This window comes from Diaphorina citri, unplaced genomic scaffold (assembly GCF_000475195.1).
Source record: "Diaphorina citri unplaced genomic scaffold, Diaci psyllid genome assembly version 1.1 scaffold945, whole genome shotgun sequence".
Classification (NCBI taxonomy): domain Eukaryota; kingdom Metazoa; phylum Arthropoda; class Insecta; order Hemiptera; family Psyllidae; genus Diaphorina; species Diaphorina citri.
This window is the reverse complement of record NW_007378376.1, coordinates 50,814-67,439: the sequence shown is the minus strand read 5'-3', so window position 1 is coordinate 67,439 and position 16,626 is coordinate 50,814. Positions and strand designations below refer to the sequence as shown.

The 16,626-nt window shown below is 39.2% G+C and overlaps 2 protein-coding genes and 1 long non-coding RNA gene across 4 annotated transcripts; all 3 read right to left on the bottom strand.

Annotated features, from left to right (window-relative positions):
* Nucleotides 1-620: 620 nt before the first annotated feature.
* On the bottom strand, nt 621-10,946 carry LOC103513252 (large proline-rich protein BAG6-like). Of its 2 annotated transcripts, none has more exons than XR_003392608.1 (10): nt 10,818-10,946; nt 9,993-10,178; nt 8,796-8,907; nt 7,404-7,537; nt 6,919-7,125; nt 6,259-6,379; nt 4,871-5,059; nt 4,111-4,266; nt 3,449-3,672; nt 621-1,821 (listed from the first exon to the last, which is right to left on the bottom strand). XR_003392608.1 is itself a non-coding variant. In XM_017445735.2 (10 exons), exons 1-9 carry the CDS (start codon nt 10,899-10,901, stop codon nt 3,620-3,622), a joined length of 1,242 nt encoding a protein of 413 aa, XP_017301224.2. In that variant the 5' UTR covers nt 10,902-10,946; the 3' UTR covers nt 621-1,892; nt 3,599-3,619. The 2 variants fall into 2 exon arrangements, 1 of the variants encoding a protein (XP_017301224.2); XM_017445735.2 differs by having other exon boundaries at nt 621-1,892; nt 3,599-3,672.
* Nucleotides 5,267-5,877, bottom strand: LOC113469072. The gene is made up of 2 exons (XR_003392609.1): nt 5,743-5,877; nt 5,267-5,313 (listed from the first exon to the last, which is right to left on the bottom strand). It is a non-coding gene; the product is annotated as an uncharacterized LOC113469072 (long non-coding RNA).
* A 799-nt stretch (nt 10,947-11,745) lies between the features above and the next one.
* LOC103513251 lies at nt 11,746-14,788 on the bottom strand. The gene is made up of 4 exons (XM_026826503.1): nt 14,566-14,788; nt 13,398-13,652; nt 12,895-12,975; nt 11,746-11,813 (listed from the first exon to the last, which is right to left on the bottom strand). Exons 1-4 carry the CDS (start codon nt 14,786-14,788, stop codon nt 11,746-11,748), a joined length of 627 nt encoding a protein of 208 aa, XP_026682304.1.
* Between the last annotated feature and the right edge of the window lie 1,838 nt (nt 14,789-16,626).

Here is a 16,626-nt window from a genome sequence, read left to right as displayed (position 1 = left end):
CGTTTTCTTATTTATCAGAGTCTGTTATCAGTATTGTGATAGCTTTGTGTCCTTATGTTCAATGAGTGAAAAGATAGAGGGATTTGCAATTTGTATGAACGCCGTATTTCTATTTGAGTATGCAATGTGCAAGGTATTCTATATTAGTGGAGATGTCAAATCCCGCTCTTCTTCGTAACTTCGTGTGTATGAGTGCCTTGCGGGTTGGATCCTACTGTTTAAACTCGATAATTACTTTCTATATTTACTTTTTTTATTCAGTTTGTTTAATCCACGATAGCTTTTACGTGTTTCTATTTGAGTATGCAATGTGCAAGGTATTCTATATTAGTGGAGATGTCAAATCCCGCTCTTCTTCGTAACTTCGTGTGTATTAGTGCCTTGACTGCCTTGCGGGTTGGATCCTACTGTTTAAACTCGATAATTTATTACTTTCTATTTTTACTGTTTGTATTCAGTTTGTTTAATCCACGATAGCTTTTTAAATTCTTTATGTGTACCTACACAAATGTACAATAAACTATAAAGGGCAAAATTATTGCCTAGGCAATCTCTACCATTCAAATCTGATGTGCACCACCCTGAAAGATAAACTGGAAATCAATCAACAGAACGCAAAATGGTTAGGTATATCGTTTATTATATTGTGACATAGGATACATATTTCTACTAAGTATTTATAATAATTATTTCACTATATACAATTACTTAGACGTCAGACTTAAACATTGCGAGAGTTGTTGTATTTCTGACACCAAATCATTGTCAACCTTCCATATACTTCTAAAATTCTATATTATTGAATCAAAGTCAAAGGATAAGTATTTAAAATATAATCCAAAACGCGATAATTATATTCCTTGCGAAGAACGGGTAAAATAATTATCCCATAAATGAGCTAGGCGGCAAAAAAATTCCATACAGCACTAAAGTGTCATCCTTGAAGAACCAAAAGCTGTTATTTTACCGAGATTTTTTAGATCTGGAAGTGTAGTAGTTCTTCATTCATTCATAATTCTTCTCTATATTATTGAATCAAAGTCAAAGGATAAGTATTTAAAATATAATCCAAAACGCGATAATTATATTCCTTGCGAAGAACGGGTAAAAGAATTATCCCATAAATGAGCTGGGCGGCAAAAATTTCCATACAGCACTAAAGTGTCATCCTTGAAGAACCAAAAGCTGTTATTTTACCAAGATTTTTTAGATCTGGAAGTGTATTAGTTCTTCATTCATTCATAATTCTTCCCCATCCCGTTGGAAATGTTGGAATCAATCTCGACTTTTAACCGCATAGCTTCATTAGGATTATTAACCAACAAACAATTCATGTCATAGATATCTTTTTGTATCTCTAAAAGGCGCTTTCATCTTAAGAATATACATACTAGCACCTAGTGAACCTAGTGTGTCTACTACGTAGAGAAATATTACTATATTATGTAGGTATGTACAAAATATATTTAACACATGGTTCGAGTTTTCCTCCTATTTTTCTATAGTTAGTCAAACCTGTCTCATATCTGTTTCACTTTAAAATCCCACTTTTCCTTTTCACTGTTCTGCAGTCAACCAAACATATCTTCTCACAAAACTTGTTCACTTCGCAGTTGAAATTCCACTTCCCCTTTTTCTGGTGTTTCACAATTTTCTCCTCTAGTCTATTTCTTCTTCCCCCCTGTTTCCTCCTGGCTGTTTCAGTCCTCCAAACATTACTTTACAATCCGTTTCACCTTACAAACCCGCACTAGTTCTTTGTTTCACTGATTCCTCCTCACTATTTTAGTGCTCCGAACATTCTCTTACAACCTTTTTCACCTTACAAACTCCCCCACTACTCTTAGTGTTTCACTGACTCCTCAACTCTTTCTCCCATTCATCCTAGCTATTCATTAGACACAGAAACAATAAAATAGAGGATAGGTATGCGTTTGGGTAAGTAAAAATTATGAATAAAAGGTTGATTCTTACTTAAAAAGTTGCTAAAAATCCAAATCTGAGGTCTAAACTCCGAAAAAGTTTCTTTAAAAGGTTGAAATAAATTTTCTAATGAAAAAATTCAAATATTTGTGACGTCAGGATACGAGAAATGCGCACTAACGCATTAGTGTTGCCTGCAACTGAGCTTACTTGGGACAGTTGATGTGACGTCATTGCGTATGGGAGATGGGAGCGTATGTCGTGACATAAAGATACAATATCTACTGGATTTTTTTCTAATCGATTTATCTCGGGATCTAGATGTCGCAGAAGAAAAAGAAAAAATCCCTAGTTCCTCTTTTTTTTTTCACGAACCACCAACCTCCAGATCCAGAGTTCACTAACGACTACACCTCTGAGGTTGATTCCTTGTGGTAAACTATAGTAAGTAGGTTATAAGTATTTACTATTCCCCATCATTCACTATAAGCATTAAGCTAAGTAAATATGGACATAGGTATTACGGTACAAAAGTATGGATGGATACCTATTTAAGAGTATATTACGTACCTAGGTACATTTATGTTACTTATTACAACTTACAACAAACCTAAGTACCTATAGATAGTTAGGGTCATGTTATTAGATAGTAAGTACACGTAAGTACATAAATAGTTAGGGTTATGTATCTGACCCTTGACATTATAGTAATATTAGGTATGTACCTACATTGCAGTTTTCATAACCCTTGTCTCTACCTCCCTCTAATCCCTGTCTAATGTCTACCGTCCTCTTTCTTTACCTCTCTGTCTTCCTCTCTCACGCAGTATGCATTTAAAAACATCTTCGAGTTTACAGTTTTGAAGTCAGTATGTGCTTAAAAACATCTTTGAAATTGATAGTTTTGAAACAAGTATGCGCGTAAATGTATCTTTGAATTGTTAGTTTTGAACCTAGCATACTTGTAAGAACATCTTTGAAAAGTGAAAGTTTTGAATATGGCAGTGTATTAAGGCGGGGTGTACATACCAATTATAATATTATCTGGTAGAGGATCGTCAGGCCGGGTGTTTACTGGAGCCGGTACTACATCTGCAGCTGGTTCAATGTCCATGGGCTCACCACCGCGAGGTCCTGGGTTCGATGGTACCTGAGGAACAATATTTAATTAAACAGGTGTGTTTTTCATTCCGTCAGTATGATTTAAACGTCGGCATAACTTTTCCCCATTGATTAAAATTATGTATGTACAAAATATATTTAACACATGGTTTGAGTTTTCCTCCTATTTTTCTATAGTTAGTCAAACATGTCTCATATCTGTTTCACTTTAAAATCCCACTTTTCCTTTTCACTGTTCTGCAGTGAGCCAAACATATCTTCTCACAAAACTTGTTCACTTCGCAGTTGAAATTCCACTTCCCCTTTTTCCGGTGTTTCACAATTTTCTCCTCTAGTCTGTTTCTTCTTCCCCGCTGTTTCCTCCTGGCTGTTTAAGCCCTCCAAACATTACAACCCGTTTCACCTTACAAACCCCCACTAGTTCTTTGTTTCACTGATTCCTCCTCACTATTTTAGTGTTCCGAACATTCTCTTACAACCTTTTTCACCTTACAAACTCCCATCTTAGTGTTTCACTGATTTCTCAACTCTTTCTCCAATTCATCCTAGCAACTTTACTTCCTCATCATCTGTCTCACTGTTTCTTTTTGGCGTCGAAGAACTTGGTAGCATTGGGATAGCGTTCACTTAGGCACTCATTTGATCATGTAGGTTCTGTAGTTGTGTACTGATGGAGTCTGGTGACACACCCAATGGAAAGTATCGCGCCAGAAAACTAACAAGTAGATGACGTGAGTTGCGACTAGTGGGGGCCGGTGTGGTTCTATCTTGCAGTATGTCATTCAACTGTATAGTGCTCAGCTGAAAACAAAAGATGTCAAGAGCGCAAATTATTATTTTGAAAGATTACACTGGTAATGCCGCCACTGGTCGCCACTCGATGAAAGTAACAAGATGACGTGAGTTGCGACTAGTGGGGGCCGGTGTGGTTCTATCTTGCAGTATGTCATTCAACTGTATAGTGCTCAGCTGAAAACAAAGATGTCAAGAGCAAATTATAATTTTGAAATATTACACTGCTAATGCCGCCACTGGTCGCTACACGATGAAAGTAGCTGCGTTCACTTGTGTAGTCGGGACACGACTGGAGGGATTCTCTCACTTGCGCCCGAACCTGTTCCCGGTATGCAACCCGCATGGCAGGATCTGCAGCCGCTGAAGTAGCTATAGCATCGGACGAAGTTGAAACTCCTGCCGCACCGAGCGCTGTTGTCATCGTGTCTGAAATATTGAAACAATTCTCAGGTGTAACATACACTACTTGGGTTTCGAAAGAAATAAAAAGAGAGAAGAAAGTAACAACTCAATCGTCCTCACGAGGCTGAGTGCACCCCGAACTCCAAGCAGAGAGCCGAAAAAACCTCGGCCCCACCGGGAATCGAACCCGGGTCTCCTGCGTGCAAGCCTAGTGTTATACCCACTCGGCCACGGAGGTTGCTTTTTCTCTTCTTTATTAAGAGTCTACCTTGTAAGCAGTAGGAGCGAGCGTTCGATTCGCATCGGAGGCGAACTTTATCTGATACAGATGGTTCTTTTCCGAACGATAAAGAGAGAAGGAAGGGAAAAAACTAAAAAAAGGGAGAAATAAAATGAAGAAATAAAAAGGAGAGAAAGAAAATAATAGAAAGTAAAAAGGGAACATAAAAGAAAAAAAGAGACTGGCAAGGATTTCAAATTCACACACTGTCAAAGACAAGTTTTTTTCTTTCTTTCTTTCTTTTCATATGCATAGCCCCAATTAGGTGAAAAAACATTACTTTGGCATTTTTCTATCTGAATAAGTTGGTCATCGATTTAGTTACAAACCACAGTCGTCGTTGCTTACCTGATATAACTTTGCTCAGGTTAGTAGACGGTTTACTACTGGTAACTATCTTGCGTCGCTTGGTAGGCATGCCCGCGAGGTACGCGTCAGAGAAAGGTGCTTGGTTCGATTCCCGGCGCTGTCTCTGATTATCTCGAGTGATGATCGGGACCCAGTCAGAGGGAATGCTGTTGTGCCAAGACTCTGAACCTATAATGAAAACAAACGAAAATAATAATATTAATAATAAGACCAACTTACAATACCTAGGTGTCTCTGATTATCTCGAGTGATGATCGGGACCCAGTCAGAGGGAATGCTGTTGTGCCAAGACTCTGAACCTGTAATGAAAACAAACGTAATAATATTAATAATAAGACCAACTTACAAGACCTGTCTCTGATTATCTCGAGTGATGATCGGGACCCAGTCAGAGGGAATGCTGTTGTGCCAAGACTCTGAACCTGTAATGAAAACAAACGAAAATAATAATTAATAATAAGACCAACTTACAATACCTATGTACGAGATTACAAAATAAACATCTCTGAGCTTGATAGTTTTGAAGTCAGTATTCGCGTAAAATCTTTGGGTTTACAGTTTTGAAGGCAGTATGCATTTAAAAACATCTTCGAGTTTACAGTTTTGAAATCAGTATGTGTTTAAAAACATCTTTGAAATTGATACGCAGTATGCATTTAAAAACATCTTCGAGTTTACAGTTTTGAAGTCAGTATGTGCTTAAAAACATCTTTGAAATTGATAGTTTTGAAACTAGTATGCGCGTAAATGCATCTTTGAATTGTTAGTTTTGAACCTAGCATACTTGTAAGAACATCTTTGAAAAGTGAAAGTTTTGAATATGGCAGTGTATTAAGGCGGGGTGTACATACCAATTATAATATTATCTGGTAGAGGATCGTCAGGCCGGGTGTTTACTGGAGCCGGTACTACATCTGCAGCTGGTTCAATGTCCATGGGCTCACCACCGCGAGGTCCTGGGTTCGATGGTACCTGAGGAACAATATTTAATTAAACAGGTGTGTTTTTCATTCCGTCAGTATGATTTAAACGTCGGCATAACTTTTCCCCATTGATTAAATTTCCCCCTTTTTTTTAGCACAAAAGTGACAAATACCAGCCTTGGAAGAGAGAGCACCTGCCTTGAAAGCGTTAGGTCGTGGGTTCGATCACCGCCTGGGATGTACTTTAACTTTATCCTTCAACAGATGGGCTGGCTTTCTTCTATTCTATCCTCCTCTCTTCGATTTCAGGACGATAAGACCCGTTATTAGAGTTCCTTTAGTTTTTTTTTCTCTATAGAAGACTTTTTCTCCTGTCAAATTACCGGGATTGGAATGAAACCCGAATCTTGAATATGGCGGTGTATTAAGGCGGGGTGTACATACCAATTATAATATTATCTGGTAGAGGATCGTCAGGCCGGGTGTTTACTGGAGCCGGTACTACATCTGCAGCTGGTTCAATGTCCATGGGCTCACCACCGCGAGGTCCTGGGTTCGATGGTACCTGAGGAACAATATTTAATTAAACAGGTGTGTTTTTCATTCCGTCAGCAGTATGATTTAAACGTCGGCATAACTTTTCTCCATTGATTAAATTTTCCCCCTTTTTTTTAGCACAAAAGTGACAAATACCAGCCTTGGAAGAGAGAGCACCTGCCTTGAAAGCGTTAGGTCGTGGGTTCGATCACCGCCTGGGATGTACTTTAACTTTAACCTTCAACAGATGGGCTGGCTTTCTTCTATTCTATCCTCCTCTCTTCGATTTCAGGACGATAAGACCTCCGTTATTAGAGTTCCTTTAGTTTTTTTTCTCTATAGAAGACTTTTTCTCCTGTCACCTTACCGGGATTGGAATGAAACCCGAATCTCACCTGTGGAGTAACACCAACTCGTCAAATTAGGTAGGTACATAGGTACTGATTTTCTCTAATCACTACGGGCTAAAAAATTCCCGGAGGGACGGACCCTGCTTGTTTTTTTTCTCTATAGAAGACTTTTTCTCCTGTCACCTTACCGGGATTGGAATGGAACCCAGATTCTCACCTGTGGAGTAACACCAACTCGCGGAGGTCTAGGTGGTACGTCATAGGGTGTTCTATACACTAGGATTCTACTGAGCTGTGCAGAGTCCTGGTTCACGTGTTGTATTAGTTGGGGTATATGTTGTAGAATGAGAGAGAGACGATGTGGCTGTGAGGTAGAGACGGTAGGGGAGGGGTCTGAGGAGCGGGTCCCGGATGGTTGACATTCCTGTGCAGAGATATTTAACATTTAACAAGATAACAATATATTTAGCAAGAACAAAATCTGACACGAACGAGATTCTCTCAACATAGAGAACAAAGGTTTCTCCCGGCTTTAAAGAACAAGCGCAAGTCTTCACGATGGTTGACTTCTGTTCAGGACGAGACAATTTAACATGGCTAAAGACTATCACCCCGGTGCATGGCTGATATAAAAAGATATCTCTTCTATATTCTGCCATGACCATTCGGCGAAAGCTGCTACAAGATCTACATTATACTCACCTGTACTTCTCTCTGCACTACAGTTCTGATGAGAGTAGACACCGGATAAGTACCGAATACCAGGAGAGACAACAAGGTTTGGACATACTTGACTATATTCTCTACGAATCCTGCCCATGCACTATTATCACCCTCTGTGAAATAAAACCGGCAGAAAGAGAGAAACTTGATTATTTATTTAGAGAAATTTTGCTATTTTTTAAATGAAAAGAATCCAAGAATTAAAGAGTCTCTCGGTTATGTTGAGGCGATGTGGCTGTGAGGTAGAGACGGTAGGGGAGGGGTCTGAGGAGCGGGTCCCGGATGGTTGACATTCCTGTGCAGAGATATTTAACAAGATAACAATATATTTAGCAAGAACAAAATCTGACAAGAACAAGATTCTCTCAACAAAGAGAACAAAGGGTTCTCCCGGCTTTAAAGAACAAGCGCAAGTCTTCACGATGGTTGACTTCTGTTCAGGACGAGACAATTTAACATGGCTAAAGAGCTAAAGACTATCACCCCGGTGCATGGCTGATATAAAAAGATATCTCTTCTTTATTCTGCCATGACCATTCGGCGAAAGCTGCTACAACAAGATCTACATTATACACTCACCTGTACTTCTCTCTGCACTACAGTTCTGATGAGGGTAGATACTGGATAAGTACCGAATACCAGGAGAGACAACAAGGTTTGGATATACTTGACTATATTCTCTACGAATCCTGCCCATGCACTATTATCACCCTCTGTGAAATAAAACCGGCAGAAAGAGAGAAAATTGAATATTTATTTAGAGAAATTTTGCTATTTTTTAAATGAAAAGAATCCAAGAATTAAAGAGTCTCTCTGTTATGTTGAGAGAGATGTTTTAATGCACATGTTTCTGTGGGCAAACACCATGAAATATGCTATGGCAGCCAGGGTGTTGAAGTTGAAAATTCATATCTCCCTGGTGGAATAAAAGTAGGATACTAAAATAGTAAGGCGGTCTCTTCTTGATACCTTGTGTGCCGCGTCTATGCACATGTTTCTGTGGGCAAACACCATGAAATATGCTATGGCAGCCAGGGTGTTGAAGTTGAAAATTCATATCTCCCTGGTGGAATTGAAGTAGGATACTAAAATAGTTAAGGCGGTCTCTTCTTGATACCTTGTGTGCCGCGTCCATTTTTGTTTAACTTACCTATAATATTGTTCATACTATGTATGAGAGGTGTGAGACGTTGGTTGTTGAGTCTCCCTATGACACCATGAAATATGCTATGGCAGCCAGGGTGTTGAAGTTGAAAATTCATATCTCCCTGGTGGAATAAAAGTAGGATACTAAAATAGTTAAGGCGGTCTCTTCTTGATACCTTGTGTGCCGCGTCTATTTTTGTTTAACTTACCTTTTGTTTAACTTACCTATAATATTGTTCATACTATGTATGAGAGGTGTGAGACGTTGGTTGTTGAGTCTCCCTATAGATGCCAATAAATCTATTCCTTCTTCCACTGGATGTAGTAATGCACTGGGCTGGAAAGTGACACAAAGCTCATTTTAGAGTCTGATAAGCGAGTTTAGTTAGCTTGGTTGATAGCGCGTCTGCCTCCTAAGCGGTAGGCCGCGGGTTCGATTCCCGCTCGGGGCGGATTTTTATTTAAAAGGATAAGGTTCGTTATCGGAACGGCTGGTTTTATCCTATCCTGTCTTCTTTCTCTCTTTGAATTCGTGACGATAAAACCTTAGTAAGTAGTTATAGTTCCATCTATCAAACCTCTTCTTGAAAAAAAGTCTGATATCCTAAGCGGTAGGCCGCGGGTTCGATTCCCGCTCGGGGCGGATTTTTATTTAAAAGGATAAGGTTCGTTATCGGAACGGCTGGTTTTCTCCTATCCTGTCTTCTTTCTCTCTTTGAATTCGTGACGATAAAACCTCAGTAAGTAGTTACACTTCCATCTATCAAACCTCTTCTTAAAAAAAAAGTCTGATAAGAACTAGGGGGCACGGTTGGTCCAGTGGTAACGCGCTTGCTTGTCATGCAGAAGGTCCCGGGTTCGAATCCCCATCGACAAAAATTTGTACTCGTTTCGATTGTGCAAATATTTCAACGGGTTACTTTCTGGTGTTCTCGTGTTGACCCAGCACCTAAATGGGAAGTAATGTGTCTCTTCTCGCCTGTCTGATGAGAGGCATACTACGGGATGGGCATGCTACGACACAGGCCACATGCGTCAAATGTAGCAGTTGTTTCATTGCTACGAAATAGAAATGGCGGTGGAACACTCATCTATTTTTTTTTAAAAAAGTCTGATAAGAACTTTCTGTATTGGAATCGTAAATATGAAGCCGTCTAGATAGCTTGGAAGGTATCGTCCCTGTCTTGTTACGCGCTAGGTGGCGGATTTGATTCCTCACCCAGGGCGGGGGCTAACATTATCGCAAACAGATTAACTTCGAAAGGCTCTCTCCTAGCCTGTCCTCCTTCAAATTCGGGGCGACATAGGTAAGTTATTACGGCTGGCTTTCTCCTATCCTGTCCTCGTTTCCTCTTCAAATTCGGGGCGACATAGGTAAGTTATTACAGTTCCCTCTAAATATACGACACAAAAACAACTTACCAAGCTATTGACATAGGCACTCATTTGATCATGTAGGTTCTGTAGTTGTGTACTGATGGAGTCTGGTGACACACCCAATGGAAAGTATCGCGCCAGGAAACTGACAAGTAGATGACGTGAGTTGCGACTAGTGGGGGCCGGTGTGGTTCTGTCTTGCAGTATGTCATTCAACTGTATAGTGCTCAGCTGAAAACAAAGATGTCAAGAGCAAATTATTATTTTGAAATATTACACTGCTCATGCCGCCACTGATCGATCGATGAAAGTAGCAACTCAATCGTACTCACGAGGCTGAGTGCACCTGGAGCTCCAAGCAGAGAGCCGAAAAAACCTCGGCCCCACCGGGAATCAAACCCGGACCTCCTGCGTGCAAGCCTAGTGTGATACCCACTCGGCCACGGAGGTTGCTTTTTCTCTTCTTTTTTAAGAGTCTATGTACCTTGTAAGCAGTAGGAGCAAGCGTTCGATTCGTATCCGAGGAGAACTTTATCTGATACGATGGTTCTTTTCCGAACGATTGGCTTTCTCCTATCCTGTCCTCCTTCCTTCGATTTCGGTACGATAAGACCTTAACAGTTGAAGTTAACTTATATCCAATTTCTTGAAAATAATAATAGTATAATAGAGCGCGTATCTATGATAGATAGACCCAGGAATTCAGCTAGACTAGACACTTACCATTAGGAACACTAGGTCCCGTAGCATAGTAGAGCGCGTATCTAAGATAGATAGACCCAGGAATTCAGCTAGACTAGACACTTACCATTAGGAACACGAGGTCCCGTAGCATAGAAGTTCAGGAATTCAGCTAGACTAGACACTTACCATTAGGAACACGAGGTCCCGTAGCATAGTAGAGCGCGTATCTATGATAGATAGACCTAGGAATTCAGCTAGACTAGAGGACATATGGGCGCGTAGATTCTCGTTATGTTCAGAGAAGATATGTGGTATGAGTAAAATAATCATCCCATAAATGAGCTAGGCGGCAAAAATTTCCATACAGCACTAAAGTGTCATCCTTGAAGAACCAAAAGCTGTTATTTAACCAAGATTTTTTAGATCTGGAAGTGTATTAGTTCTTCATTCATTCATAATTCTTCACCATCCCGTTGGAAATGTTGGAATCAATCTCGACTTTTAACTTTAACCGCATAGCTTCATTAGGATTATTAACCAACAAACAATTTATGTCATACATATCTTTTTGTATCTCTAAAAGGCGCTTTCATCTTAAGAATATACATACTAGCACCTAGTGTGTCTACTACGTAGAGAAATATTACTATATTATGTATGTACAAAATATATTTAACACATGGTTTGAGTTTTCCTCCTATTTTTCTATAGTTAGTCAAACATGTCTCATATCTGTTTTACTTTAAAATCCCACTTTTCCTTTTCACTGTTCTGCAGTCAGCCAAACATATCTTCTCACAAAACTTGTTCACTTCGCAGTTGAAATTCCACTTCCCCTTTTTCTGGTGTTTCACAATTTTCTCCTCTAGTCTGTTTCTTCTTCCCCCCTGTTTCCTCCTGGCTGTTTTAGTCCTCCAAACATTACTTTACAACCCGTTTCACCTTACAAACGCCCACTAGTTCTTTGTTTCACTGATTCCTCCTCACTATTTTAGTGCTCCGAACATTCTCTTACAACCTTTTTCACCTTACAAACTCCCACTACTCTTAGTGTTTCACTGACTCCTCAACTCTTTTTCCTATTCATCCTAGCTATTTTACTTCATCATCTGTCTCACTGTTTCTTTTTGGCGTCGAAGAACTTGGTAGCATTGGGATAGCGTTCACTCCAGTAGGGGGGGCCTGCAATAAAACATAACACAATATTAGGGTTCTTAGTTCCAAAGAAAAGGAGTATTTTTCACTAAGGTACCATTTAAAAGGTATCTTCAGGCTAAATAAATTCAGATATCACATTGATCTCAGGTATCATGGGTTCAGACATTATGTATTGAGGTTCAGACAAGGAATCTTAAACCCTTATTTCTTTGATAAATAATTTGTATTATGTATGATTATGATTCTATTTGTGGAATAAAGAGATAGGTATAAATACCAAAGAAAAGGAGTATTTTTCACTAAGGTACCATTTAAAAGGTATCTTCAGGCTAAATAAATTCAGATATCACATTGATCTCAGGTACCATAGGTTCAGACATTATGTATTGAGGTTCAGACAAGGAGTCTTAAACCCTTATTTCTTTGATAAACAATTTGTATTATGTATGATTATGATTCTATTTGTGGAATAAAGAGATAGGTATAAATATTGTCAGAATAATAATAAATGCAATTTCTTCGTGTTATGTCACAATTTTTGGTGCTCACTGCAGCACTGTAGGATTTTCCCAATATCTCAAAAATGGACGAGTTGAAAGTTCAAACTCGCTTCTCTCGTCTTTGATAGAAAAGAGGGGAAGGATATGGTTCATTTTAGGAGAGGTTTGATAGAAAAGAGGGGAAGGAAGAGGACCGTATCCAGGATTTGTACGAGGGGGGCCAAGGTGACTTAATCGAATGATAGTAAAGGAGTAACTTAATAATGATTTAATACCCACAAAAGTCATTAAGAAGCTCTCTGCTTTACCACAAAGAATTAATTTGGTTTTATGTTTGGGAGAGATAAACAGTCCGAGGGCAGGAGGCTCCATGGACCCTTTCCCCTCTATACGGCCATGATGTGACAGGGTGACTTAATGGAATGATAGTAAAGGAGGCATTTAGTAATGATGTAATAGTTGTAATACCCACAAAAGTTATGAAGAAGCTCTCTCTCTGCTTTACCATAAAGAATTAATTTGATTTTATGTTTGGGAGAAATAAACAGCCCGAGGGCAGGAGGCCCCATAGACCCTTTCCCCTCTATACGGTCATGATGTGATACACTCACCTTGTGTGGTACCTTGTTCAGATATAGGGGGTGACTGGGGGCTCTCAGCATTGGGCCGCCCTGTAGATCCTGTGCCTGTAATGATAATAATAATAAGATTGAAGAATTAAAATAGATAGTATTGTATCATATATTATTTATAAAATTACTTACAATCTGTAGTCTAGTTTAAAACTACATATTTTTTATTATTGTTTCATACTTATACTTATTTTTATTATAATTTTCAACTTCAACATAACAATAAAACATAATATACTGTCGGCATCAATAAAATCTGGCCAAAATTCAACCAGATTCCTCAGGCCAGGTTTCTTCTTGCTTCTAGTAGGTAGATGGTCTTCCTCAGGATTTGGGCACTTCCACACAGAGCAATATCCTGAATCTTGTTATTATTTTTCCCCCTTAATCACCTACAATTACTCTCATTGTATTCTAGCTTTAGAATTTAATTTGACTCTGTATAAGATACCACTTGGTTATATTTACATATTTACCTGTACTCTGAGCCGCATTATTGCCGCCTAGTGACGTCACACCGGCGGCATTCAGTGTGAGGGGCGTCAGGCGGCCTATCTCGAATGATATGTTAGCCGTGGCGCCCGGGCCGAACGGACCGCCCGGGCCCAGGGCGACTATATTGGGCCCTGTGCCGGGCTGAGTCATGTTCTCTAGGGAGTGGGCCAGGATGGATTCGACTATATTACGGAATGGCGCGGACGAGGCCGGGACATTGAACTCTGCTGTGACACCTGGGTAGGGAATAGACGAGATGGAAGATTAGAGTTTTTGTTTGCAAACGTCAGGTTATTTGACTACTAGGTCATTTCGACCATGGAATGAGAAAGGGGCGTAAATGATTTTTTCAAAATTTTCATGAGAGCGAAAAGAAAAAAAAATATCAATTTCTTTCTTCTTCGACGATTTTTAATTTTTTCTATATATTGACTTCTTTCATACTTTATCTGATTTGTACAAAGGTCTTTCACTGGTATTTTGTCCTTTTTTTCTCTTTTCTTCATGTACAAAAGACTTTCGAGAATTTGTACATTGTTCACAACGGAGCCTGAAACCTAAATCTTATTTAGATACACTTGAAAATTTAAAGGTGGTGACAAAAAAGTCTACAAAAACCATTGACCATCGCAGAAAAAATACTCTGCTCAATTTATTGATTTTCTGCGAAGGTCGGTAGGTACTATGGTCAAGGCTCTGTTAAGGACGCTTCTATTCATTAACATGGTTTGTTTATTTTCTCTTGGGTCGGTACTAGGCTATGGTCGGTTCTCCGTTATACACTTGACTTACCGGTTGGTGTAGAGCGAACATTGGTGGCTCCAGTGTTATTATTGAGAGGAGGAGATAAGAGAGGCCACGCCCACAGGTGAATCTGACCAATCAGACGTCGTGTAGGAGGAGGAGGAAGAGGAGGAGGGGGAAGGAGAGGGAGAGGGAGGAACACTGTGGAATGTACGGGTGGACACATCTGTGTGTGGGAGAGAGAGAGAGGAGTTCATTAGCATGGTTTGTTTATTTTCTCTTGGGTCGGTACTATGGTTAAGGCTCCGTTGAGGACGCTTCTATTCATTATCATTGTTTGTTTATTTTCTCTTGGGTCGGTACTTACTAGGCGAGGATCGGTTCTCCGTTATACACTTGACTTACCGGTTGGTGTAGAGCGAACATTGGTGGCTCCAGTGTTATTATTATTGTTGTTATTAGATTGCCACAAGTTGGACGGGGTGGTAGTTGTGTTTGAGTTTCCACCGCTGCGAGTCACACCGGTTCGTCGGTTGCGGATGTGATGAGAGTTGCATGGTAGAAATGGATCAAACGTACGGAGATGATCTGAGGAGGAATAATGTGAGATGGAAATTATTAGACACATTAGAAAGGTGGAAACTGGACAAAAAGGTTACCAGTGTTATTATGGGATTAGGTTAAACACGAAAAGGTTACCAGTGTTATTATGGGATTAGGTTAAACACGAAAAGGTTTGGCTCTTACGGGTTGGGTTAATACATGGAATAATTATTTTGATTGGATAAGTTCATAAAACAGGAGAAAGATTAAATAAAACCTAGTACAAAGGTCGATAATGTAATTCAGGATGTTATTTATTCAACATGTTCAACATGTTTCATGTAGGTATTTTACATAAATCAAAATCGTGAATTCTTTTTGATAAATAATAGTTTTTTCACAACTTTTTTTAATATGATAGTAGTTGGATATGAAATCCGTGTGTGCAGTTTAGTTTGAATGATTATAATGTTGGTATTCCGCTTCATCAAATATATTATGTTTGTATGATTCCAAGTGATTAACTACCACACGCTATGAACAAACCATTCTGGCCCTCGTGGAATTCTGAATCAAAATGACAACAAGATCGTGAAATGATAGATACTACGTTTTCACTTGACAAATAGATGGAACTTGTTTATTACTAAAAGTATAGGGAAATACAGTTCAGAAGATTATCGTATGACAGTACAAAGTTTTTATTATATTGGAGCTTCAGCTGAGCCAAAAGTTGTATTATGCTAACTTGAAGGTCGCAAGCAATGATGAGAGATCTTGTGATTGAGATGAATTCTATGATAGTAAAGTATGATCTCAACCTGCGTTATTCTCCTGAGCTTCTTGTCCCAGGGCCACAGTCTGAGTTTAGATTTGGTTTCAGTTTTAAACTCCCAGATTAAGCAGTCTCATTGGTTACAACCTGATTTTATTTAAGTTGACTCTCGGATAGGACCATACCATTGGTTGATTTCAAACATTCCAGCCAAAATTGCTTAATCTGAGAGTTAGGTGGATTTCACAGCTAGACTGCAACTTGTAGTATACGGCAGTTTTCATGTTGAGGGCCTGTTCACACTTAAACTTAAAGTTCAAGTGCGAACAGGCCCATAAGACTATGTAGCCATCAACATGAAAACTGCCGTATACTACAAGTTGCAGTCCTCCACCTTAAAGTTGAACAGACTGTGGACCCAGATACTTGATTTATTCAAAATCGAAGTAGTCAAACACCTTAAACAACTCTGATTTATGACCACTTAAAAAGTGGTTGGGTGAAGGAGCTCATTTCCGAAAATCCTGCCACGTTAAATAAAACAAACAATAGAAATGGATCAAACGTACGGAGATGATCTGAGGAGGAATAATGTGAGATGGAAATTATTAGACACATTAGAAAAGAAGATGAACAAATAGATAAATAACATCATAAATAACACACAGTACAATATGCTTTTATTTACTTCATCCCGAGGCATGGCCAAACTTGTAGAAAAGGCATGGCCGAACTTGTATAAAATAATAAAAAATACGGTCCCGCTGCGCGCTCCCTATTAGCTGCATTTAGAACTTGGGGGGAAAAAGAACTTACGTCTTGTGGCAAAAGTGAATTATAAACAATCGCAATGGCAGTGTGTTTGAGTTCAAATGATTCAAATTGGTTTCCGCTTCATCATACAATACACATGGTATGATATTCTAGTGATTACCCTAGCCACGCTATGATGAACCAAACTACTGTCTTGATCTTGTTTTCTTACTTAAATTATTAAATAATAACATCCATTCATCAGATCATTTTTAAAGTACACACCATAAAGAATAGTGTCTCGTGGCAGCCAGTGTGGTTGTGCTGTATCGCCAAAAGAGGGGAAATTGGGAAATGAAAAAATAAACTCTCGCGTCTTTGTGTTATTATATTAC